The 26710-nt window shown below is 54.0% G+C and overlaps 1 protein-coding gene across 1 annotated transcript; it reads left to right on the top strand.

Moving 5' to 3' along the window:
- The first annotated feature begins 1703 nt into the window (after positions 1 to 1703).
- Positions 1704 to 25863, top strand: LOC135441828 (zinc finger protein 436-like). Its single transcript, XM_064701383.1, has 7 exons — positions 1704 to 1755; positions 1942 to 2709; positions 3011 to 3136; positions 16650 to 16758; positions 16851 to 16948; positions 24437 to 24502; positions 24655 to 25863. The coding sequence occupies exons 1-7, from the start codon at positions 1704 to 1706 to the stop codon at positions 25659 to 25661; spliced, it is 2226 nt and encodes a 741-aa protein (XP_064557453.1). The 3' UTR covers positions 25662 to 25863.
- Positions 25864 to 26710: the final 847 nt, after the last annotated feature.

Raw genomic sequence — 26710 nt, 5'->3', positions numbered from 1 at the left:
GCCCCTCCCAAGCATCCCCCAGGGTGAGAGGCACAGAGACCCCTTGAGCATCCCCTGGGCACTGGACAAAATAAACTTGGCAGAAATCAAACTTTATCCTACATAAAATACCTTAATGAATATTTGATTTCCCATAAGTCACATGTGATGAAAACACAAATCCCAAACATGAATAAACTGACAATAGAAGCAATTCTGTTGCAATTCCAAGTTACATTGGTTCCTGCATAGCTACAGCTCAGCTGCTGGCAGGTTCCAATAAAAGCAATGTGCAAATTTGGCCCAATACAAATATTATTAAAAGGAAGGGGAAACTCAGCGTAGCTGTCAAAAAGGTGACAGGAATGAAGAGAATAATGATTCTCAAATTTGATAAAGCCCCCAAGCTTGTGAATTCTGGAGTTATTTGGGAATTTAGCTACTTGAGCTGGACTTTTTGTGAGACTTTCAGCAGCCCCTTATGTTCTTCACATTGGAGTGAATGAACCTTGTCAGTCTCGCTGGTAACATTTTCTCCCTTTCCTCCAGTGATTTTAACAAACTTTTCAAGGAAGGACAAGAAAATATTTTCTTTTTCACTGGCCACTTACAAAAGCAGTTTTCCTCATCATTTCTCCCATAAGTTCCCCGGGAGGAAGGAGGGACTGTGCCCAAGTTTCCAAGAGTTCTTCCAGAAAGAACCACAACCTCCTCAGAGAAGGGAACCATGCTCTTGTCAAAGGCACTTGGAGTCAGAGAACAGTGCCCTGAACTCCCTGTGCCAAAATAATATGGCAATATTGTTAGGAAAATTGTCAGAGAGATGCTTCTGCCCCATTAAGGCGCTAACGATACCATATCCAAAATGGATTTTATTGAACAGTAAATGTGAGGTAAAGAGAGAGATGGAAATAAAGAGAAAAGGGGAGAGAGCAATGGAGTGACAGGGACAGAGACCCCCCTGGGGCAGGGCCAAGAGTGACATTGTCCCCTGTGTGTGTGTGGCCTTCCCAGGGTGGGGGTTTTACACCTGAGCCAGTTTGGGTAAGGGGGGTGGTGTTCACCCCCTGAGCAGGGATTACCCCACTGTTTCAGGTTGCCATGCAAGATGTAACCAAATGCATGTTTTCAATCCCCATCTTCATCAACTGCTATAAACAGGTGGGGCAGGGTTCTTTATCTCTTCCATGACTCAGCCCTGATAACGCCCTCCAGGGCAGATATCTTCTGTAAATGGGCTTCTGAGTGTCTTTGCAGGACTGATAAAATTCCATCACCCATTGTGGGATGCTCCACCCAGTGGGAGGATCCAAGCATTCCTACCTGGATGTAAGCTGATGCTTGCAACACCAGGAGCACCTTGCCTACTGGATTCCCAGAGGACAAGAGCTCCATAACCACCACTGGACCTTCAGAGGAAGACCAGACCCTTCTACAGGATCACTGCTCTGACAGAATCACGTTCATCACTCCAACAGGACTGCAGCCACCATTTAATGGGACGGCTGCCACCACCCTGACCAAGAGGGTGTCAGGTTATATCCTGACTCTGTGAGTTTAAGGCAGTTTTTCTGTATCATTGCCTTGATCCTAATTTTGTTTTTGAATTGGAATTCTGACTTAGACTCTCCCCCAAGTTTGCCTTCAATCCGGTGCAAAATTTAGTGTGCTCATTCCTTGTTTTCCTCCCAAAACAGGATTTCCCATTCCTAAAACTTAGCCAGATGGAGGGAGAGACTGCGAGGAAGAGGAAGATGCCCCAGGACACCCAGGCAGGTGAGGAGGAAGTCAGTGCCCCTTTCCCCCTCTCTTCTGCTCCATCTCCCAGCCCAGCACGGCCCCCAGCTGCAGGACAACCCTGCTGCCAACACCATCCTACCGGAGATGCACTCGGGGGATCTCCTTTCCCTTCCCTCTGGCATGGAGGCAAATCCCATCCTCTCCTTGTCCTTCCTCCCCCAGAGAAGGAGCTGAGGATGGAGACCAAGAAGGACAAATTCCCCCAACAGAACCTTGTGGAAGAGGCCGTTTTGAGCAGTGCCATTGTGCCGAATTCGAACTGGGAGGAAATGCCTCAGAGATCCCACAGGAAGAGGGGCTCCAAATCCAGCCCAGGGTGCTCTCAGGAGGAAAGACCCACCCTGAGCCATGAAGGCAAACAGAGCTTCAGCCAAAGCTCAGAGCTGGTGGTCCATGAGCAGCTTCATGATCAGAAGAAGCCCTACAAGTGCTCAGAGTGTGAGAAGAGCTTCAGGCACAGCAGCACCCTGATGAGCCACCAGATGACCCACACTGGGGAATGGCCCTACGAGTGTGGGGAGTGTGGGAAGGGCTTCAGCTACAGCTCCGCCCTCATCACCCACCAACGCATCCACACTGGGGAGAAGCCCTATGAGTGTGCCCAGTGTCAGAAGAGGTTTCAGACCAGCTCCAGTCTCCTCCAGCATCAGCAGATTCACACAGAGGAGAGGCCCTTCCACTGCCCTGACTGTGGGAAGGGCTTCAAGCGCAACTACACCCTCGTCAGCCACCGGCGCATCCACACTGGGGAGAGGCCCTACGAGTGTCCTGAGTGTCAGAAGAGGATTCACACCAGCTCTGATCTTCTCCTGCATGAACGGATTCACACGGATGAGAGACCCTTCCTCTGCCCTAGCTGCGGGAAGGGCTTCAAGCACAACTCCCACCTCATCAGGCACAATGGACCTACACCGGGGAGCGGCCCTACGAGTGTGAGGAATGTGGGATGAGCTTTAGCCAGAACTCTCACCTGATCTCCCACCAGAAGACCCACACCAGAGAACGGCCCTATGAATGTGGGGAATGTGGGAAGAACTTCAGTCTTAAGTCTCTCTTGAGCTGCCACCAGAGGATTCACACTGGGGAAATTCCATACAAGTGTGGGGAATGTGGGATGACCTTTAGTAGGAGGCCCCAACTGATCATCCACCAAATGACCCACACTGGGGAGAAGCCCTACAAGTGCACTGAGTGTCAGAAGAAGTTTCACACCAGTTCTGATCTCGTCCAGCACCGATTCACACGGTCGAGAGGCCCTTCCGCTGCCCTGACTGCAGGAAGGGCTTCAAGCACAACTCCACCCTCATCACCCACCGGCGCATCCACACTGGGGAGAGACCCTACGAGTGTCCCCAGTGTGGGAAGAGCTTCACCCAGAGCTCTCACTTGACCAGACACCAACGGAGTCACCAGTAAAAGAAACCCTGCACATGCCCCAACTGCAGGAAGAGTTCATGCACTGCTCCAGCTTTATCCCCCATGGGAGAACCCACATTGAGAAGAGCCCTGGGGACCCATTTTCCCTGTGATCCATGCTGGGAAGACAGCTGTACCTTTTCCTGCCCCTGCCAATGATATGATGTGGGATGGAGGAACATGAGGGTCTGTCCATGGCCCTGTCATGACATTTACTCCCACCTCAGGTCATTGCTAGGGGCAGGAAAGGGACTCTCTCTCTCCCTGAAGAGAAGGGTGAAATTTCCAGGCAGGGGAAATTGTGGCCAGGCAGACTCAGTGAATTATCAATATAATTCTGTTATCAATATAATTTCTGTTCTATTTGTTCCTTATCTTGTTGCTGTTCCCAATAAATCATTCTTATCCCAGCCCGGGATCTTTGCCTTTTGGGCTTTCCGTGGGAGGTGGGAGGGCAGCGAGGGCAGCACGGTTTTAGCGGGGGCTGGAAATTGGGGAATCCCATTCCTGAACCCCGGCCCATGGAAACCGAGCATCCCAGCTGGTCCCAGCCCTGGTGGCCATGGCAACAGCCTTGGGAGCGGGTCCCTGGCTGGGGCTGTGGGAACCTCTTCCCTCTGGTGCCCAGGGACAGGAGTGGAGGGAACGGCTGCAGCTGGGTCGGGGCAGGCTCAGGTTGGATGTCAGGAAAAGGTTTTTGCCCAGAGGCTGCTGGGGCCCTGCCCAGGCTCCCCAGGGAAGGGTCCCAGCTCCAGGGCTCTCTGAGCTCCAGGAGCATTTGGACAGCGCTGCCAGGCCCAGGCTGGCATTGTTGGGGTGTCCTGTGCAGGGCCAGCAGTTGGACTGGAGGATCCTGATGGGTCCCTCCCAGCTCAGCCCATTCTGTGGTTCTGGGATCCCATGAGCCTGGGGATGAGGCTGCCAATGGTTGCCATGGCAACGGGCTGTGGCTGCAGGCTTGAGCTGGTGTCCATGGCAACCACCCCTGGCATGGGGTCTCCATGGAGCTGCCAAGCCACTGCCCATAGCAACAGTGGGCTGGTGATGGCTGCCATGGAAACTGACTATAGCAACAGGGGGCTGGTGATGGTTGCCATGGAAACTGACCATAACAACCGGATGCTGGTTATGGTTGCCTGCTAAGGATCAGATTTGTCACAGGCCCTCAGAGGTGTTCCATGGGGACTTTCCAAGAGTCTCCAGGCTGTTCCAGAGCTGGAATGTCGCAGGCACAGACAGGGGCTCCATGGACACCTCCCAGAGCTTTCTGGGATGGTAAAGAGCCCTGTGGTCAGAGGCAGTCACAGCCATTCCATGGTGACATCCCAGGGGACCTTGGGCTGCAAAGGCACCGATCTGTCACAGGCACTCACGGGGGCTCCACGGTGACATCCCAGGAGTCCTCGGGCTGCCAAAGAGCCGGAATGTCCCAGACACTCACAGGGGTTCCTGTTATGGGCACCAGAGGGAGCTTCAGGCAATGTTTATTAGAGAAGCTCCTCTTGAGTCACAAGGTGCAGAAAGGAGCCCCAATAACCCCTACAAAACCACAGATACCCCCAAGGACCTCCAGGCTTTTTCAATGCCTTCTCTGATAGTAGCCTTGGAGCTGCGGTTTCCAATCCCACTTCCAGACTTTTACAGAGTTTGTGTGTAAAGAATTACAAAGTTGGAATTAAATCTTTGTAGAATTTGTCCTACAGGATTAGGGATGGCAAACCAGATATTTTTATATAGATATGTATGATATATTATGGTAATGATTAGAGAAAATTGCCTAAATCATAAATATTTAACCAGGATGTAAGAGATGTATAATATATTATATAGAGCACTAAGAAATTATTTCAAAGGAACTGCATTAAAGCAAAATCTGTAATTATGCAGAGATTTATGTTACTCCTGCAGACCAATGACTGTGGGCAAATCCCTTCGACTCAGGCTGGAGCAGTGACCTTGAGGGATGTCCCCACAGCAGGGAGGAATTTCCACACCCCCCAAGAAGGGAAATGTCAGGAGATGCTGCCATTAATATTTGGGATGGGGCTTTTGTAGTCTGAGGTGTTGCCCTGTCAGTCAGATGTGCCCAGGCTGGGCCAGCTCAGCAGCTCTGCAGAAGCTGTCAGTGGTGTCACTTGGTTGTTCCTTTCTCTGGGTGTGGGATCTCAGCACCTCAGGACTGAGGTGCCGAGTCACTGAGACCACCCTTGGGGGGCTCGGGAATCCTGGAATGTTGCCAGAAGTGTCTGGTGGCTGGACTTTGATCCTACACAGGAGACGACACTGTATGAGGATAGGAGGATTTCACCGGGGTGAATGGTGAAGGGATTAGTTAATTAGAGGGTGAAACACAGGGTTTAGGATTTCTGTACAGGGGGGTTTAGAGAAGTAAGATGGAGGAATTGGGGCGTGTCCTGTCCTTCTTCTTCTTCTTCTTCTCCTCCATCTTCTGTGGTGATGGTGGCACTTTGGGATTGGTCATTACTAAAAGTGCACTGGTCAATAAGGGTGAAAGGTATTGGGGAAAAATGATAAATATTGTATACGCAACTTTGGGTATAAAGATAGGTGACCGCTCGGAGGGAGGACAGTGTGCTCATGGCTGGCTGCTGAGCAGACCTCTGTCGGGCCGAAAGAAAATCTTTTAGATAAACAATTAATAAACACAGAGACCGAAAGAAGAACTGAAGCCTCTTCTCATCCTTTGATACGTGGAAAGACCCAAGGCAACCCTGGGTCTTTCCAGGCCCTCCAAACAGCCGAAAACCGGACATCTGGGGATTTTTCCACCTCTGCCACAGCTTCAGCTCCCTCTGAGGATGTTGAACTTTGGGATGGAGGAGTCAGGCTGGTTTCAGCATTATTCACCTGAAAAGCAGTGTGACACCCCTCCTTCATTTCCCACTGGGGGCTTTGCAAACAGGGCCTTGCTGGAGTTGTTGGAGCCCATTGCAGGCAGAGCCTCCTGCTCCAGCAGGAACTGCCTTTCCTGTGGGCAGGTCCCGCTGCAGGAAAAGCTCCAGGCCAGCCCCAGCACAGGGAAGGGCTCGGGCACAAGGGCAGAGTGCCGTGCTGGGAGCTGGGCCAGGGAGAGCCTGAGGCACCAAAGGCACCTTGGCAGCAGCAGCTGCTTGCAGGCCATGGCCAGAAGCCTCCCTTGGCAGCCCGGCCTGGTGGCCACCACTGAAGAGCTGCTGCCTCAGGGCTCACTCCTGGCTGGGCTCTGAAAAGCCACTTCTGCTCCAGGAGCCTGATTGAGAAGCCATTGGCCCCAGCGCCTTGGAGAAAAGATGTTAATGACAAAACTCTTCATGGCAGCAGAGCCAAGGCAGGGGCAGAGGAAAGGGGAGAGCCAGGCCAAGGGCACCAGGGCTGCCATGGTGATGGCTGTGAGGTCACTGCCCCTGCAGCAGCCTGGCTGCCCTCAGCAGACATTCTGGCCAGAAGCGTTGTGAGGGCACCCAGCACATCAGAGAACCCACACTACAGGAATTCTGTCTTTGTGGATGAGAGGGTTTCACTGGGTCAGGTTGCACAAAGCTCCTGCTCTTGGACAATTCCTGGGATGGGGAATCCACTTCTCTGGAGAAACAGCTGCAGTTTTGTGCCAATTTCATACTTCTAAAATATTTCCTCCTTCTAAGATGTATAAATCCACCCTCGTTTAGTTTAGAGATATTGACCCTTGTTTTGTCACTGCAAGATTTGGAAGAAAATACCTTTGACCACTATTTTTCCATTTTCACTGATCTTATTTTGTTTCCAAAAATCTCCTAAAATGGGGTTTGGAGGCCTCATCAATAAACCAGCAGAAAGAGTCTGCAGGCTCTGTGGTCAGTGGTGCAGAGACTGAAGACAGAACAGGAATAGCCTGCGAAGGATGGAAGGGTGGTTTCAGAGAGGCTGGAGCTTTTCTTCATAGTGGGAATGAGCCTGAAGAAGGCATAATAGCACCAAAGGCAGCTGGGGAGGCCCAGAATGGACACTAGGAGAAAGGAATTTCCCTGCCAGGGCAGGGCTGTGGTGCAGCACGTCCCCCAGAAGGGGCCTGGAGCAGCCCAAAGCTTTGTGTGGGCAGGCAGAGGCAGGCAGGAGGCAGAGCTGTCAGCAAAGGAAGGGCCCAGCCAGGTGGGGCAGCCGGGGGATGCCGACAGCCTGCAGGGACAGAGGCGCAGGGCAGGGACACCGTGGGACAGCCTGGGCTGCACAGGGCACAGGGATGGGCAGCAGCTGCAAGACAGCCCTGCCAGAGCCACCTTGGGCAGCACTTTGGCCATGGCTGCTGGCCCTGGGCCTGAGGCCAGGAGGGGACAAGTGACCCTTGCAGGGCTGGGGCCTCATTGCCTCCTTGTCCCTGCTCAGCAGCCTGGCAGGGGCCGCCCCATGCTCCTGCCCTTGGCATTGCACATCCCCACATGCCAGTGCCCATCCCGGGAAGAGCCCTGAGCAAGGAGGGAGGGACAGGATCTGCCTGGCCTGGGGCTGGGGCTCAGGCCTTGACCTTTTGCATTCCTGAACCACTTCCAGGTGTGCTCAGCACCAGAGATACTTTTGCCTTCTTTGTCCCCAGCTGTCATCACTGCCTCCAGTGTTCTGCTCTACCCGGAACCTGGGGACACTTTCACAGGAGTTATGTCCTTCAGTGGACCCCATTTAACTACAAGAAACTTCCACGTTTCAACTTAACTTCAAGTTCTTGAGAAGTTCTTTGAGCCCACTCTGAGGGACTGGGTCTGATTCAAGCAGCACCAAAGCCCCAGAGGCTCATTAAAGTCCCTGTGCTGTGTCTGTGCTGCTGAGCTGGGCCGGGCTCCTGGCCCAGAGGCAGCTCCTGGCAAGGGCAGCGCTGCAGAGAGACAGCTCTGGCCAGGAGCAGCTCCTGTGCACAGCCCAGCAGGGCTGGGGCACTGCCAGGGCCCCTCAGGGACACCAGCAGGGCACAGACAGAGCTCACAGGGGCTCAGCACTGGCAGGGGCTGTGGGATGGCCCAGAGGGGGCTGTGTCACAGCAGCACCTCTGTGGCTGTGTCATAGAGGCACAGAGCAGCTGGGATGTCAGCCAGGGGCTGTGTGACAGCACAGAGTACGCTGTGTGAGGTCACAGGTTGGGCTATGACATCACAGAGTTTGTTGAGTGAGGCCATTGAGCAGCTACAGCATCATAGAGGGGATTCTGTGACATCACAGAGCAGGCTGTGACATCATAGCATGGCTGGATGACATCACAGAGCCAGCGGTGAGGTCAAAGTGTGTGCTGTGAAATTACAGAGTGGAGTACGATGTTACAGGGAGGGTTTTGTGACATCCCTGAGGGTGTTGTGGCATCATACAGTAGCGTGTGAGGCGATAGAGCGGATCCTGCCATCATAGAAGGTGGCTCTGTGGCATCAGAGAGTGGGTTGTGACATCACTTGCTGGCTGTGTGACATCATAGAGGAGGCTGTGATTTCACAGAAAAGACTGTGACATCACATGGTGACTTTGTGACATCACAGCACCTTCTGTGACATCACAGTGCAGCTGCATGACATTCCAGGGTGACATCCCAGATTTGGTTCTGTGATATCACAGGGGCTGTGTGACATCTCAGAGTGGGCTGTGACATCACAGGTAGCTGTGTGACATAACAGGGTCAGTGTGACATCACAGGGCAGTGTGACATCACAGGGGTAGTGTGAGGTCACTGGGGAGGTCACTCTGCCCCGGCCCCCCTCACAGTTCCCCCAGAGCAGTCCAACCCTGCTCGTGCACAGCGGGGTCCCCTGTCCCCCCGGGTCCCCCCGCCCCTGGCCCTGCAGCCTCCCCCAGAGCATGTTCCACGAGATTGACCCCAGAGCCTGACATGGGGACGGGGGGCCGGGGCCCTGGGGGTGGCACAGGGGGACAGGGACCCCCCGGCAGCGTCCCCGTGTCCCCCAGGGCCAGAGCCTGGGCCAGGGCTCCTTCACCCTGTTACGAACGAGGCCTTGAGAGCACTGAAAAAATCCCCAGCAAGGGATCAGCAAAAACCAGATTGAATATTAAGGGACAGAAGCACAGAGTTCTTTGGCAAGAGTCACTCTGCTCCTGACTGGACACTTCAGGCACACCAAGGAAGTAGCGCAGCAACAAAACCAAACCAAATCCAGGCAATCAAACCAGAAATGAACTGACAACTGTCCCTCTGTGTGTGTATGTGACACAAGGACAGTGAGTGTAAGGATAAAAGGAATATAGTCTAAAGCTTAAGACAGCTCAAACTTAACAGGACTTAACTTACACCTTAAATTTAACCGATACCTTAAACATCAAAGTTTAGCAAAACAACAGCACTTAAACAGTATTTAACTTTACTTATAACCTATGACTTAGCAATTTAACAGAGGAAAAACACTTAACAATATTTACCTTAGCTAATAACTTAAATTAAATGTAACAATTTTGCAAAAGAACAACTCTTAGGAGAATTGAACTTAGCTTAGACCTCATGACTTAACTTTACTTACAGCTATCTGGATATCTGACTGACTCAGCTATCCAAGGCACTCAAGCCCCTCAGAGAGCAGCATTTCTGCCACATTTCCCCAGCACAGGCACTCCTGTGTGCACACAGACACAAAGAGTCAGTGCAAGGCACCTGTGAGCAATTTCCCTGAGGGCAGGAAATGCTCCCTGTGGATGCTTTGGCATCTCCCCAATGGGTGAAGGGTTGAGCCTGGAGGAGTGGGGGGATCGGCCCAGGCTCTGTGGCTGTTCAGGATCCCCGAGTGCAGCAAACGGGAGAGTTCCCGGCTGGGAGAGGCCCCACTCAGAGGGAGTCGCTGGCCCAGGAGAGCTCCAAGGGCTCCTTTTGGAGCGCTGTTTGCAGGGCCCCAAGAGAGGGGCTTCAGACACAGCAATGGTTCATCCTGATCACGCTTGGCACCAACAACTTTCTTTGGTAGGGTGAGAACAGGGATGTTGTGCCACTGAGGGAACAAAAACAGTTCCCAGGGCTGCTGCTAAAGGAACCAGGAGCTGGTTGGGCAGCAGCAGTGCCTGGAGCAGACAGTGTTTGTGATGAGCTGCAGAGGAGCTGAGCCCAGGGGCTGTTGGCCAAGGCCGAGGCCCAAGGAGCATTTCTCAGCTGGCAGGGCAGCCTGAGAAGGGGAGGGGGGAATGCAGCAGCACAGGGCCATGGAACCAAGGGACCATTGTGACACTGTGGGGCCCTGTGAGACCAAGGGACCACTGTGACACTGTGGGGCCCTGTGAGACCAAGGGACCATTGTGACACTGTGGGGCCTCATGGAATCATGGAGAGCACTGTGACATTGCTGGGCCTCATGGAACCAAGGGAACTGTAGTGACACTCTGTGCCTTCTTGGAATGTAGGGATCTTTGTGACACTGAGAGGCCCCATCAGACCAAAGGTCCATTGTGACACTGTGAGCCTCATGGAACCGTGGGGGCCACTGAGACACTTTGGGGCACCACGGAGCAGAGAAGATCCTTGTTACACTGATGGGACTCATGGGATCATGGAGAACATTGTGATGATATGAGGTATGGAATAAGCAAAGCATTGTGACACTGTAAGGCCTCAGGGAACCAGTGAGACCATTGTGACCATGGGGGTCCCCACAGAACCAAGAGGACCATTGTGATACTGTGAGACCTCATGAAATTAAGAGGTCTTTGTGACACTGCAGGGCTGCATGGAACCAAAGGTCCATTGTGACATTGCAGAGCTCATGGAACAGAGGAGTCACATGGCATTGTGGGCCTGGGGAGACCATTGGGACACTTCAGTGCCTTATGAAATGTAGGGGGCATTGTGACACCGCTGGACCCCATACAACCAAGGATCCATTGTGACACCACAGGTGTTCTTGTAATCAAGGGGCCATTGTGACACTGCTGGACCCCATGGATTCAAGGCACTGTTGTGACAGGCCCCATAAAAGCAAGGGAACATGGAACAGGTCTGGCTGGTTTGGCCTCCTGTTGACTGCCTGACTGGTCCAACTCACCTTAGCATGTTGGGGGTCTCTTCTTATCAGCTGCTGAAACACCGGGGCTCCGTGCTTTTCTTCCTATGGAAAAGAACTGTCCTTCTTAGCCAGGTGCCCATGGCCAGAATTGGGATTTCACCTCCAACATTGCCTGTTGTGACAGACTGCAGGGGATTGTTGGCTGGAAACATTTTGTGTGTTGGGAAGGAAGGGGCAGGTCCAGCCTTGCCCTGCCCTGCCCTGCCCTGCCCTGGAACCCCAATCCCCCCAGAGCCTCTATCCCAGCCCAGCAGCGGCTGCCAGTCCCTGACACAGCACAGGCAATGCTCCACAGCCACCTCTGCAGCCCCAGCCCAGCTCCTGAGGGACCAAATGAGCCCAAGGTCCACCTGGGGGAAGAGCCCAGGAAGACCAACGGGTATTGAAGGCTGACCAGAGGGCAAGTACACATCTTGACCCTACATCCCCTTGGAATTTCCATCTGAACACTGCTGGAATCCGGGAGTTGGTAGCTGTGTGTATGCTTCTCTATATATATGTCTACTTCTTCTATATATGTCCTCTTGCAAATTTTGAGTAGGTTAAAATTGAACAGGCTTAGAGCTTGTGAAGTTGAACGGCGCAAGGTAATGCTCTGAGCTGTGTTTTTTGTTGATTAAATGTCATATTAAACCTTTTGCAAAAGTTTCTCTGATTTTCTAAAGTTGACAGTAAAGGTTGTTTTGCTCTTTTGAACTTTTAGAGTCTCTTGTTGTTATTTCTCCAGCACATAAAACTCAGAGGAAACAAACAATTTTAATTCCTTTCAAATGTCTTGTTGAAAGAATTGTTTGGGGGATAAGAGTCAGGGCTTGTGTGTCCTGCTTGGCACAGCCCAGGCAGGGCTTTCCCAGCCACATTCCACACTCCATTTCCCAGATGGAGCCGCTGGTGCCTCTGAGTTGTGCTGCCCCAGCCCAGGGACGCTCTCCTTGTCTGCCCATTCCCCCACGGTCTCTGGGCAGGGATGGCCTCAGTGGGGGCTACTGACATCCGGAGCAACTTGGAGGCTGCTGCTGAATTTTCCTGCACCAGAGGCTTATTTCAGCCTTCAGCTCTTCAGTTCAGGAATTCAGTGTCCCAGGGCTCATTAACATTCAGAACACCTTAACAAGCCAAGACTCTGGGGATAATTTGATTTTAATTTTCAAATCATTTGTGGTTAGGTAGATCTCAGTAGTGTATTCAAAGTGAATATAAGATATTTAAAAAGACAGCGAGAAGAGATTTTTTAGGTCCTGTTTAGGTTTTCTTTTTCCTCTTAGATTATTGATATGTGCAATCTCCAATTGACACTGAATCCAAGTACCTCCTCATACAGTTTGAGTAGATATGAAAATCAAGACCCTTCATGGCTGACAATCAATCAGACTCTGTCCCTACCCTCACCCCACCATTTACCCCATCCAAGCCCTAGCACTCAGAGCAGCCTTGTGCAAATCTGAGCTCCCTCCAGCCCAGGCTGCACCTGCAGCTTTCAGCTCCTTGGCTCCGACTCCCACCTGCTTTCCTTGGAGAAGGAGCTGCCCGAGACACAGAGGGATGTTCATTTCTTGTCAGCCAACAAAGCCAAGGGAGGGCACAGCTCCATCAAATACAAATGTCCATCTCTTCCCTGGCTGTGCCCTGCCCCTGATCCCCACAGCCTGTCCTGTTTCCTTCATCCCTCCTTTGCCAGGGACAAGGGAGCTCTGCTCTGGCTATGGAGGGAGGTCCAAGTGCCACCACTTGGGTGGGAGCCACAACTCATCAGGTTTGTGTCCTTTGGGGGTCAGGAACTGATGAGACTCAGAGGGACAGAAAGTTTCTCTTCATGGCCAACAGACCATGGTTGAAAAGGACACAATTTAATAACAATCACGCTCTTCCCTGAGCTATGTGCAATGTCCCAGAAGTATCTGGTGAGGGCACCATCCACAGGTGATTTCCATACTAAAATTAATGTCAGACAAATGTGGTTCTGTGATAGATATAAACACAATTAATTTCTTATATCAGGATGCTCGTCCTGAAGTAGGGGCAAAACAGCTCCAACAATTCCTGATTTGCAAAGCTGTCAGTGGTGGATGGAGAAGGGAGGACAGGCTGCTCTTGGTGTTGAGGAAACACTGAAACCAGTCTGACTCATTTCATCTCCTCATGCCCTGGCTGATCTCCCCTCTTTCCCCTTCCATCCATTGGCTTTTGTCTCCCCCCAGCCCCCTGTGAAGAGTCTGGCTCTGTGTTCTCCATCCCCTCCTCACTGGCACTGCCAGGCTGGGATGAGGAGCCCCTCAGCCTTCCCTGCTCCAGGCTGGACCAGCCCAGCTCCCTCAGCCTCTGCTCACAGCCCAAGGGCTCCAGCCCCACCTTGGAGGCCCTTCCCAGACCCTGCTCCAGCTGCCAGACATCTTTCCTGCCCTGGGCAACCCAAACCAGGCCACAGTGACCTGGATAATCCCTGTCCTTGATGTCCTGGTCACACAGCCCTGGCCCCTTGTCCCCTGTCAGGCTCTGGGGTGGATCCTGTGGAACATCCTTTGGTGGAGGCTGTGGCTCCAGGTGGGCCGGGGGGATCCCGGGGGACAGGGACCCTGCTGGGCATGAACAGCATTGGACTTGTTGGGAGAAAACTGTGAGGGGGAGCTGGGGCAGAGTGACCAACCCAGTGACCTGACACAGCCCCTCTGGGATGTCACACAGCGACTCTGGGATGTCACAGTCTTCACTGTGATGTCACAGCCCATTCTGTAATGTCACACAGATGGCCTCTGATGTCACAGCCTTCTCTGCGATGTCATAGTCTGCTCTGTGATGTCACAGCTAGCTCTGTGATGTCACAGAGGCAGTCTATGATGCAATAGTTTCTAAATAACCTCACATAACCCACTCTGTGATGGTATAGCCCACTCTGTGACCTCATGTTACCAGATAATAAATTGTCTCCACCAGCTGAGCTCACACCTGGAGCTTGTTCTCCAAATTCCCAGGCCTGTGGAAACCACACAGTGCCCATTGTGTGAGAAGGGGAACTGGAAGTTCAGCAGCCTCAGTGTCCTGCCAGCTCAGCCAGGCCCACTGGAACATTGGGGTCCATGACCAGCAAGGACCACCAGAGAGACCCCAGATCAGGAGATCACATGCAAAAGGGGAGGGGAAATGTGTTAATGATTTTGGGGAAATTATTATCCATATGCTTGTTTAGTCCAGGACAATCAATGAAAGTGTGTGCAAAATACAGCATATAAACAGAAACTTTCCTGTGCTCAGCATGAATGGCTTTGGGAGGAGCTGTCCCCCATGCATCCCCCTGAATAAAGAATGCTGCTTCTTAATGCCACATTGGGGTTAAGGAGTTTTCTATTTTACTGAATTTTTGGTAACACTCCCACTGCCAAGGAAAGCTCTGTCTCCTGCTGTTCATAAACAGAGAAGGGCTGGTGGAAGATGTGGGGCTTGGAGGCTGCCAGGGGCACAGTGACCATGAGATAATCAAGTTTTCAATGTTCTGTGAAAGAAGGAGGGGCAGCAACAGAACTTCTCCACTGGAATTAGGAAAGGCAGACTTTGGCCTGTTTAGAATGCAGATTTGGGGAGCACCAAATCAGGTATTGATTTTTTTAAGGGAAACAGCCCAAAAACCAAAGGCGTCCTGGATGGATGGACAAATTTCAAGAAAATAATCTTAAGGGGAATGAGCAGCCTGTCCCAGTGTGGCAAGAGATGTCCTGGAGCTGTTCAACCCCTGTTACCCATTTGTGGTTAGTCCTTAGAATGGTCTCCCTCTCTGTCCCTCCATTGGCCCTAATTTACTGCATTCCTCTGCCCCTGTTTCCCCATTAGCTGACCCGACCCTTAACCCCTCCTTTGCACCATTTTCCCCCATATCCATTGGACCCTGACCCTCAGCTCCACCCTCACTACCCCATATAAAAACCCCCTGTGCCCTCAGCTTGGGCCCTGTCTTTGTCCCTGGGCCCTGTTCAGCTCTGTGCCCTGTTCCTGTACCAATAAACCCAGTTTGCTGCAGATCATACCCAGACCCATCCTGCCGACTTTGTCAGCTTTATAAAGCAGCCGTGAGCTTCGGGCTCCGGAGTGCCGGACGCTCCAAGGGCCTCGGCAGCGCCAGGACGCTCCAGGCTGGGACAGCCAGGCAGGGCAGGAGGAATCACTGCCCCTTTCCCCTCTCTGCTGCTCCATCTCCCAGCCCAGCATCGCTGCAGGACAGCCTCACTGCCAACGCCATCCTGCCAGGGATGGACTGGGGGGATCTCCTTCCCCTTCCCTCTGCCATGGAGGCAAATCCCATCTTCTCCTTGTCCACCCTCCTTCCTCTCCTCATTCTGTCCTTCATCCATCCACGTTCCTTTCCCATCTCCTTCCTCCCTTGTTCCTTCTTGTTCCTTCTTGTTCCTTCCTCTCCTCCTGCCTTTTCCTTTTCCCTTCTCCCTGTCTCTTCCTCTCCTTGTCCTTCCTCCCCCAGGCACTGAGCTGCGGACAGAGACCAGGGAGAACAAATCCCTGTGACAGAACCTCGTGGAAGAGGCCATTTGGAACGGCTCCATGGCACAGGAATCCAATGGGGAGGAAAAGCCCCAGAGATCCCACACGAGGAGGGGCTGCAAACCCAGCCTGGGGAGCTGTGAGGAGGTAAAACCCTCCCTGTGCTGGGAAGGGTGTGGGGAATGTGAGAAGAGCTTCAGGCAGAGCTCAGCCTATTCCTGGTGCCTCCAAATACGGCAGTGCCAGATGCAGAGATCCATGGGGCTGCAGAGATCCCCCTGCAGATCCATGGGGATGCAGAGATCCCCCTGCAGCCCCCGGAGCAGCCACGCTGAGCACGGCGATGCCTGAGAGGAGGCTGTGACCCCATGGCCAGAGGGCCCCGCTGGAGCAGCCTGTCCTGGCAGGACTGACCCCGGGGCACAGTGACCCACGCTGCAGCACTTGGAGGGGGCTGTGCCCCGTGGGATGGACTCAGCTTGGAGAAGTTCCTGGAGAAGTCTCCGGTGGGAGAGAGCCCAGGGTGCAGCAGGGGAACGACTCCTGTCCCTGAGCAGAGGGAGAAGCCCCGGGGCATGAACTGAGCCCGGCCCCATTCCCTGTCTGCGGCACTGCCGGGGTAGGAGGTGCAGCTGGAAGGAGGGAGGCGTGGGGGAAAGCTGGATTTAAGGCTCTTCACTTACTTCCCATTATCCTGCTCTGAGTTTTGGGAGTTTTTGCCAGAAATCTCTCCCCTCCCCCACTCATCCACAGGGGTTTGGGGCGGTTTTCTCTTTTTGGGGGAAATCAAAGCGATGCACTGATGCTCCTAATTAGGGGCAGGAGAAGTGAGGCTCCAGGGCTTCCCGCTGAGCCGGAGCCACCGGAGCCGCAGTGCCGGGAAAGCCGTGGCGGGAGCTGCGGAGAAGTTTGTTTGTGTTTTCAGCTCAATCCCCCTCGGGCCCGGGCCCGTTCCAGGGCTGTTCCTCAGCTCCGGCTCTGCCCTCACGCAGGCCGGGGGGCCTGGAGAGCGCGGGGCGGGGCTGTGCCGTGTGCAGAGCCCGCCCCTGGCTGGGATTGGGCGATGGTGCCGTCAGTCGTGGTTGTGGCGCGCTGATTGGTGGGAGCGGGGCGGAGCAGGGCCCCGGTGGCGGGCTGAGGCCGGCCGTGCCTGGGCAGCGGAGCCATTGTCAGAGCGTTTGTGCAGGCCCGTGAGCGGCGGCAGCGGCCGGAGCGCGGTGAGGCGGCGGCGGAGCTCGGAGGCGGCCGCAGCGCAGGTGGGAGCCACGCTGGGTTGTGCGGGGGCTCGGGGCTGGCTGCGGGCCTCGGGGATGGCAGGGGGCTCGGGCGGGTTCGTTGTGTCGTGTCCGGCCCGTGTTGCCGCTGGCGTGAGGGCGCTGCGGGAGCGGCTGCCCGCGGTCTCCTTGCGGCCGCTGCCTCGGCAGGAGCCGCTGCCGGAGCAGCGCTGGCTCGGCCCGGTTGCTGTGGCTGGGACAGAGGGGCTGCCCCGTGCCCGGGGCTGTGCGGGGAAATTCCCGTGGCCGGAGGTTTCTGTGCCCAGAGGAGACAGAGGAGTCCTGTAAAAGTGACTTTATTGCTGAGCAGAGAGAGAGGCCGTGGGGCATTTGCCGTGCGCTCTCTGCCATTGTTGTAGTTCGCAGCCTCCTTTTTGTTCTCATTTTCCCGGCCTCATCTCCCTCTCCCTTTGCCCACTGGCTGAGGTGCTTGGAAGGTTCAGACCTCCCGATCTGCCAACTGCATGTCCTCGTTAATGTGCACCCCCACTTTTGTAAAACAGCCGATATTCATGGCTCTGTAAAATCCTTGTTCTTCTGGAAGTTCAGGAATTTAGCGGGACTTTCTGTGAGCAGCAATCCATGTTAATTAGTAACATTTATTGAAGCTGGTGGTTTCGCCCATTACTTCCTTATCTACGAGTCCCTGGCCCCTCGCTCAGCTGCTGAATGAGCTGCACTCTCAAGGTGTGGAGCATGGTGAAAAGCTGCGAGTTGCTGTAGCACATCAGAGGAGAAACAGCATTCGTTTAACCCTTGGTCTGCCAGGGAGCCACAAAACCGTGTGCCATTCCCATGCTTTGCACGTTTGCACTGGTAAATGAGCTGGGGTTTTTTTCCGTTGTGTTTTTTTTTTCTCCCCTTTTCCTTTGTCATCTATTTGCCAAGACCAGTTTGAGTAATTTAATTTTCCACAAACTCCTCCTTTTTCTGCTAACAGATGGTCTGATCCCATCCCATGGTTAAGGAGTGTGTTCCTCATTTCAGTGGGTTGGTCAGCAGGAAGGTCAGGAGCTGGAGCTGTCTGGTTGGTTATTATTGCAAGGGCAGCTTGTAATCTAATGATGCCATTGAAATGAGAAATGGGTTCTGTGGCTCCTGATATGAATTGGTTTGGGTTCCCAGGGGCTGGCCCATGGTGTTGTAGGATTTGTTCTCCTGGTCAATTTTGGTTCTGGTTCTGGCCAGTTTTCTTCTGCTGGCCATTTTTGGCCACTCTCTCCAGCCAGGGCTGCATCAACTGACTGCTTTTCTCTAATTAAATCATCAAATCCTTGGATTCCCAACTGATTTCCCTGAATTTTTGGTAGCAAAAAACACCCAGTGCTCTAATATACCCTGTAAACACAGACAGTGCCAGCACATGTTGGAGTGGGCAGAGGGCTGATTCCCCCCATTTATTTGTGGTGAAGTTTTCCCAGCATTCTCCATGTGCTGTTTCCCTTTGCAGCTTCACCCGTTTCTGTTGCAGGGTCAGATATCCTCCCCCTGGGCTCTGCCTTGGGCTGTGCAAATTCCATCAGTGCCAGCAGGCAGAGCTTGGGGTGAGGGGCAGAGGGAATCAGCCCAATTCCTGCCCCAGGCAAGAGACCCAGGTACCTTGTCCACACTTTGCCCAGCAGTGTTCATTTGCATTTCTAAAGCTCCTCTGCAGGCTGCCTGGAATGAAGCTTCTCTTCCTGCTGCTGGGCAATGTTGATGTTTTGTTGCTGGTCATTATCTCTGTGGGTGTCTTGTGCTGTTCCCAGTCTGTTCAGGTGTTAAACTCATCTCCATTGAGTGGTGTAACACCCCTTAAATAAAACCTTTAAAATTCCTTTCCCCAAGGCAAAGACAAACCAAGCCTGAGCAGAGAAATAAGGTTTAAAAGAACCGAAATCGGTACATTTTGCAGCAGTGCAATGGCAGGCAGCCCAGAGTGTGGGTGTCAGTGAGCCCCAGAGTGGAATTGTGCCCTGGTGTTCCCCAGCAGCTGTGGCAGTGCAGGCCCAGGCAGCGCTGAAGCTGCAGCAGTGGCAGCAAGGCTTGGCCCCAGTGGCTGGAGATGGCAGAGGAGGGTGGCCAGGATTGCAGAGGATTCCAGCCGAGGATCTGTGGGCAGGCACAGGGGCTTGGCCCGCTGTGGAGCCCTGGCTGCTGCTGCGTTGCCTTCAGGGCAGGCTCAGGGGCGGCCTCCCATCCTCCTGCTGCGGGCGGGAAGTGCAAATCTCCGGGGCTTCAGAGCCCTTGAGGCCAGGCTGAGGGGTCCCCCCGTGTTGAGCTGTGCTGGCGGCTGTTTGTGGCCTCAGGGACACTTGGCATGGGCCCCTTGGCCACCAGTGGTGCTGCTTTGCACTCCTTAGGCAGGAGCTGATGTCCTGGCTGGGTGTTGGCAGCAGCAAAGTGCCAGGGCAGGCTGTGTGCCAGCCCAGCTTGCTGTGGGAGAATATGCCTTGATATCTGCTCCAGTGGTTGCTGAAGCAGTGAGAATTGCTTTTGCCCCCGTGTTAGGTGCCATGGTGTCAGCAGAAGATATTGAAGCCTTCCTGCTCAGGGCATTTCAGTGCCAGGCTCTCACAAGCACCCAGAGCTGGGCGGGTTGAGCTGAGCATGGGGCGGTGACCTGGGCTGTGTCTGATTCCCCTTCCTTAATAACAGCCTGTCTTGTAGCTCTTTTCCCTTCTGCTGCCCTTGCAGAGCCATCCACAAACACATTTTCTCCCTCAGGCCAGGGAATGTCCCATCATCGATCTGTCCCAGCCTGGGTCTGGAGCTCTGTCCCTTGAGTGCAGTCCTGGGTTCCTTGCCAGCCCCTCTCCAGGCTGTTCAAACAGGAGGCTGGGTTAAACCCTTGCCCTGTCCTCAGTTCTGAATCCTCCTGTGCCATTGAACAAGTTTCATACTGTAATAACTGAGCCCTGCTCATCCAAGTAGAGGCTTTTGGTTGTCAGATCTTTAACTTGATGCCAGACTTGAACTGTAGGAGATCCTATATAGAGTTGAATATATTAGCACAAGAATTCCTTTGGCAAGACCCTGTTTAACATCCACCTATAATTCAAATTCTTTTTCTCTGTCTGGAAGGCCCAGGCCAGCCGCCTCAGTTAATCTTTATTTTAACACTTCAAAATTCTGTGTTTCCTTCTCTTGTCCATCCATCCAGTTTGTTGACTGGCAGGATAGGAGTGTTGTAGGGAGACATCCTTGGCTCCAAAAGCCCTGCCTTTAACGGGGGCTCAATACCGGGCTGTGAGCCCTTCCTTCCCTCTCTTGGAACAGGGTATTGGTTTTGGAAACCACCTGTCCTGGTTGCTTTAAAGGAATTTGTAGAGGCTCCATATCTAATTTTCCCTATTTCCCTGGGACTGCCCCGCTTTGGGGTTCACTTCAGCATAGGCCTTGTCAATCTTTTCACTCAGAGGTAGAAAACAACTAGCCTCTGTATCCCCTTTTACAGTATTAAAATCCAGCTCACAAATTCCTTCCTAGTTAATTACAACCACAGGAGGAAGAAAAAGCAATTCATTTAATTCAAACCGATCCACCACAGCATCTAATAATGGTTGAACAAATCATATCTGCTCATCTTTCCCACTCATTCCCTTAAAAATTAAAACATTCCTTTACTAATTTCCCCCTTTAGGTCTAAGATTGGAGTGGATTGAGAGGCCCCTGTGTCCATCAGGAAATGCCTCCTCTCAATGCAGACCCACCTGAATGTTCTCAAGGGCTGCAGTGTGGAGGGTCCCTGGTGTGATGGGAGCTGTGACAGCCCTGCCAATCCGTGTCCATCAAGGGGTGGACTTGCTGGTGCTGAGGGTGCTGCTGTCTGTGCTTGCAGTGTCCTTGTGCCCTGCAGCTGGAGCCCTGGTTCCTTGCCAGGGGCTGTTTGGGTGGGCTCTCCCCTGCCGAGGAGGGCAATGCCTCTGCCAGGTGCTTGTGGCCGAGCCGTGCCCTGGGTGCTGGGGCCCCCTTGGGCCCTGGGGTTGATCCCTCAGGGGCTGTAGGAACTGTGCCCTGGCCTTTGCCTTCAGCTTGGCCTTTTGCTGCTCCCTTCTTGCACTCACCTGCTGTGCCTTTGTGCCCAAGTGCTGCAGGGCCTTCTTGTGCCCCTCCTGCAGCCCCCTCAGTGCCTGTGGGTGCTTGTCTTGCTTTACAAGAGAGGTGTCTGCTCGGGAAGGCAGAAAAAGCCTCTCTTGGAATGGAGAATGCAAATCCCCTCCCTCTTAGTTTTTAGATTAGTGAAACCAAAGGGGTCTCAGGCAAAGATATGGGAATAGGAATATCAGTTCTTTACTAGTGTGTATAATAAAGCAAACAAACAGCAACAGCTGCGGCACTGACAGCAAACAGAGCCCGGAGCCAGTCCCGGCCTTTGGGCTGCGGCGCTTTCCCCTTGGGTGCAGTTCCGGGCACGGCCGGCAGGGGCGCTGGTGGCTCCCGCGGGGCGGGGCAGCGCATCCCTCCCATGGGAACCTCTCTGAACGGGAATAGAGCAATCCCTTCATCGAACTCTTTCACTTTTTTACCTTCTATGGCCTTTCTCCTGTGTTTTGAGAAATCATTTGGAGAGGGCTGCCTTTAAACTGAGCTCCTAGTGTTTGGATAAGGTGCTTCCTGTAGAGAGAGAGAGAGTTTCCCTGAACAGCCGGAGCTGTGGTTACCACGGGGATGTAACTCAGAGCAGGACGGGGTCAGGGGAGGATATCCCGCCGAGGCTCGGTGGGAGTGTGGGCAGGGTCTGCTGCCGGAATCGGCAGAGGGGGATCTTCCCGTGGAGCCCGAGGCGGAGCGTGGGCAGCCCCCCCATGGCTGATGGCGGCTGATCCGGCAGCTCCCGGCAGAGCAAAGGCAGGTGGGAGAGCCCGGCAGCAGCGGCGGTGCCCAGCGCAGGTGGCACGGGCAGGGCAGCCGGGGATGGGATGGCTGGGACCCCCCCTGGGTGCGGTGGGCGCGGTGACCTCGGAGCAGGCGGCAGGACAGAGCAACCCCCATCTTGCCCAGCATGGGCGGCAGAGCGGCCGCGGGCCAGGCAGTGGGAGCAGGGCACACAAATTGAGCGACAGCGCCGGGGCGGGTGGAGCTGCCCTGGGCAGTGAGGCCGCAGCTGGGATGGAAAGCGGGGCAGGCGGAGCTGAGGCGGGCAGCGAGCCGGGACCCGGGACAGGCGCCTCGGCCGCGAACGGAGGGGGCAAGAGCTGCAGAGGATCCCACTCCCTTTCTGATTTTTCCTCTTATTCCCTTCCCTTTCATTTCCCTTTTTATTTTCTTGTTTTTTCTCGGGTCTTTGTGATACTTCAAAGATTTTTATTCTTCTAAAATCCTCTGTCTAATATATGGCATATTCTCTTCTATATTAAATGGGATTTTTTACAAATAAATCCAGAGCCTAACAAATCTAAACTTATGCTTGGATACTTCGAAATGGTCGATGAGCTACCTCATGACCTCTAATATTGTTTTCCTCTTCACCTTTTTATTTATCGTATTGTAAATTAAGCATCTTTCAGTTACTTCCTATGCAACTCCCAAAATGCCAGTGCACCCATAGTTCCTTAAAAAATGATCGCACAAAGCTTGAGTACCCCAGTGGGTATTCTGATGCATGTCTTCTAGTATTTTCTTAGAAGCACATTTTATTAAGAAATTGTCTTCTGTCAAGAAGTTTCCATTTCCCTGATTTATCTTGTTCCCTTCCTGTTTTTTTTAATTCTTTTTTCTCCTCTTCCGTAAACTTTGGAATTTCCATTTTTTCATCGTTTGGTATTTAATGTTAACATAACTCTTTCAGCTCCATTTTCTGCTGCATCCTTAACTTTGTGATGTTCCCCCAGTTTTCCCAGTTTGCCTCTCCTTTGGCTCGGGCCGGGTTCCCCCCACCCGCAGCGGCTGGAGCAGCCGAGAGCCCCGCGCTGCCCATCCCGACCTGTCCCGGCTCCATCCCCGCTCCTCCCACGGGCTGCGAGGGCTGCGGGAAGGGGGCAGCGAGGGTGTGGCTGCTGCTGGGGGAGGAGGAGGAGGGAGGGAAGGGCAGGGATGGAGGGGGAGGAGGAAGTGGGATTAGGGAGGAGGAGCAGGGGGAGGGATGGAAGAGGAGGAGTGGAAGGAAGAGGAAGAGGAGGGACAAAGGCAGATGGAGGCTGAGCTGAGGGAACCACGCCATCGATCCCTGCGTGAATTCGCAGCCCCCACCTGTGGGATCATCGCCCCCCCATCACGCTGGTGAGCGAGGAGGGGGAGCTTGGCCCGGATATCCCGGGGGTCCCTGCGTTTTTGGGGATGTTTGGAGAATGAAGCAGTCCAAGGCTGAGCGGAAAAGGCCCCTTGGGGGGACACCGGGAGGTGCCGGTGGCGGCTGCCGGCAGAGGCAGCCTGGAGGAGCAGAGCCCTGTGTCCGCCAGGAGCCCAAAGTGGGGAGCCCAGAGAGGGGGAGCGCCGCCATTGGCGGGAGCCTCAAGAGCCTGGAGAGGGGCAGGGGAGACTCCTTGGAGCCGCTGCAGCCCCGAGCAGAGAATGAGGGGAGAAGGGAGCCCGGGAGCCCAAACAGCCCCGGCATCCCAAAATGGGGAGAGCAAAGCGGGGGGAGCTTTTGGCATTGCTGGGACTGCCAGCAGCCTGGGCAGGGCGGGCACCGAGGAGAAGGGGGACCCCCAATCCAAGCGTGACCCCCAACAGCTGGGACAGGGGGAACCCCCGAACACCAGAGAGGAGGGACCAGGGACGAGGAACTCCTGGGAGGCTTTTTCAGGGCTGAATCTGGGTGTTTGGGAAGTTTTTCTGGAGCTCAGGTGGCCAGTGATTCTAGAGATGGACTCGGGCACAGGGACCTTCAAACTCAATGTGTGTTGGGGAAGATGAAACAGGAAAGCCTTATAAATATGATTGTCTGGCAAAAGACTTTGAGAATATAGAAAGTGTAAGGAAGATTGAAATGAAAGCAAGCTTTGAGATACATCAGTTAGTGAACAACCGGAAAACAATGGTATGGCCCGACTGAAGGTAATCCCCTTTTCATGAAAAAATTCGCTCTTCTTGCAGACAGATCCAAGGGTCAGAGCAGACCCTACTGGCTCAGCAGAAAGGATCCAAAGAGGAGTTTTTAGGGTTTAAAATGTAACACAGTATGGTGATGTAATGACTTTTACAGGCTGAATGTAAATGCTATAGGATTTGTATCGTGTACTAGTCTGCTAAGTGAGAAATAGAATATTCAACACAGAAGAAAATTTATTGTATTGTAACGGGAACCTTACTCTCTTACGCTCTTCTCCTCTTACTCTGTTACCCTCTCACCCTCTCTACCCCACTCTTCTCTCGGGCCTGCTCCGAGCTGTGCCTGGCAGCTGCAAGCAGGGCCCTGCACCCAGGCCCTTTGCAATAAACCGCAAGTTCCACGCCCTGGCTGCAGAGCTCTCTCGTCTCCGTCCGTCCCGACCGTCCTACCCCCGACACTCCTACAAACGCTCTCATCCCTTGTTTTCCCCAAACCAGGATTGCCCATTGCCAACCCCAGGGAGGCTGCGAGGAAGAGGAAGATGGCCCGGGACACTGAGGCAGGTGAGGAGGAAGTCAGTGCCCCTTTCCCCTCTGTGCTGCTCCATCTCCCAGCCCAGCACGGCCCCGGCTGCAGCTCAGCCCTGGGGGATCTCCTTGCCCTTGCCTGTGGCACGGAGGCAAATCCCATCCTGTCCTTGTCCTTCCTCCCCCAGAGCAGGAGCTGAGCATGGAGAGCAGGGAGGACAAATGCCCGCGGCAGAACCTGGTGGCAGAGGCCGTTTTGAGCGGCTCCACGGCGCAGGAAGCCAATGGGGAGGAAAAGTCCCGGAGATACCGCACGAGGAGGGGCTGCAAACGCAGCCAGCGGGGATCTGAGGGGGAAAGAGCCAGCCTGGGCCGGGAAGGCGTCCGGAGACGGAGCCAGAGCTCGGAGCTGGTGCTCCATGAGCAGCTCCATGGTGGGGAGAAGCCCCACACGTGCATGGAGTGTGGGAAGAGCTTCAGGTGGAACTCCAAACTGATTGTGCACCAGAGGGTCCACACTGGGGAACGGCCCTACGAGTGTGGGGAGTGTGGGAAGAGCTTCAGGTGGAACTCCCACCTGATCAGGCACCAGAAGATCCACACTGGGGAGAAGCCCTATGAATGTGGAGAGTGTGGGAAGAGCTTCAGCCAGAGCTACAACCTGATCACGCACCAGAGGACCCACACTGGAGAAAGGCCGTACAAGTGTTCCGAGTGTGGGATGTGCTTCCGCCAGAGCTCCAGCCTGATGGTGCACCAGAGGACACACAGAGAGGAGAGGTCCTATGAGTGTTCCAAGTGTGGGAAGGGGTTTAAGACCAGCTCCAATCTCCTCCAGCACTATCGGATTCACAGAGAGGAGAGGCCCTTCCAATGCCCCGACTGCGGGAAGGGATTCAGGCACAACTCCCACCTCATCACCCACCAGCTCATCCACACTGGGGAGAGGCCCTATGAGTGTGATAAATGCAGGAAGAGGTTTCCGACCAGCTCCCATCTCCTCCGGCACTATTGGATTCACAGAGAGGAGAGGCCCTTCCGCTGCCCCGACTGCGGGAAGGGATTCAAGCACAACTCCCACCTCGTCACCCACCGGCGCATCCACACTGGGGAGAGGCCCTACGAGTGTCCCCAGTGTGGGAAGAGCTTCTGCAGCAGCTCTGCCTTGACCCAACACCAACGGAGGCACCACTAAGGGAAGCCCTGCGAGTGCCCCGAGTGTGGGCAGAGCTTCGTGCGCTGCTCCAGCTCCATCCCCCACTGGAGGAGGCACTTTGGGCACAGCCCTGGTCACTCACATTCCCTGTGATCCATGTTGGGAACACACCTGGCTGCTTCGCCTTTTGGTTTGGCCTTAATTTTCCTCTGCTTCACCTTCATCCTTTAAAAACACCCCAAACTCGTTTAAATGAAGGAAATTCATCGAATATATCTGTGGTGGTTTGACCAGGAAGGAGTGGGAATTCTGGGAAGCTGTGGTCAAACCAATGAAGGTTTTGGGTTTGAGACTGGCACCCGGTGTAGCCAGTGGGGTTTGGACACACCTCCGAGAATACACAGGGGTTAAAAGCAGGGCACTGCCCTTGGCACGCTCTTTGGGACATCGCGGCGAAGAGGTCAGATCTCTCCCCCGTCCAGACCGCTGCTGCTGGGCGGGGGAGGGGCAGCCACGTGGTAGGCCCGGGGCCTGGACAGAGATGGGGGTGAGAAAGTTCTCAAGGATGGAAGGGTGGGGGAGCCCCAAGAGACATCGAGACATCGGGCAGCGAGCCCCCCCCCCCCCCAGGAGGGAGAGAGAGAGAGGAGAGCCGGCGTCTGAATGTGATGTGATAGCAGCCAGCCCGGGAGGAGAAGGGGGGAGGAAGAGTGCCCAGCCGGAGCGGCAGCGTGTGGGCAGCGTGTGTGGGAGTGCCACTCCGGGACAGATAGAGACTGAAAACTTTTAACCCTTTCTTTCATGATTGGGGCCTTGCAAAAATGCTAATCCTCCTCGAAGCTGAATAAGAAGGGAGATAAGAGATGAGATGAGACAAGGACCTGGCCCGAAGAACGTAGAGATGATTGGATGGGGAGAGATGATTTGGAGTGGCCTTTTGGCTGGACTTTTCTTGTGGCCATGGACTCAGTTGTTCCTGTGACACAGACTGCATTTAGGGGGAGGCAGTGCCTCAAAACCAGGAGGGTTCATTCGTGAGGACCCCCCGGCCCCAGGGGGTTGGAAAAATATGGGGGGACAGATGTCCC

The sequence above is a fragment of the Zonotrichia leucophrys genome, unplaced genomic scaffold, assembly GCF_028769735.1.
Source record: "Zonotrichia leucophrys gambelii isolate GWCS_2022_RI unplaced genomic scaffold, RI_Zleu_2.0 Scaffold_568_32457, whole genome shotgun sequence".
Classification (NCBI taxonomy): Eukaryota; Metazoa; Chordata; class Aves; order Passeriformes; family Passerellidae; genus Zonotrichia; species Zonotrichia leucophrys.
The sequence above is the reverse complement of the archived record's forward strand: the minus strand, read 5'-3'. Positions and strand labels throughout refer to the sequence as shown.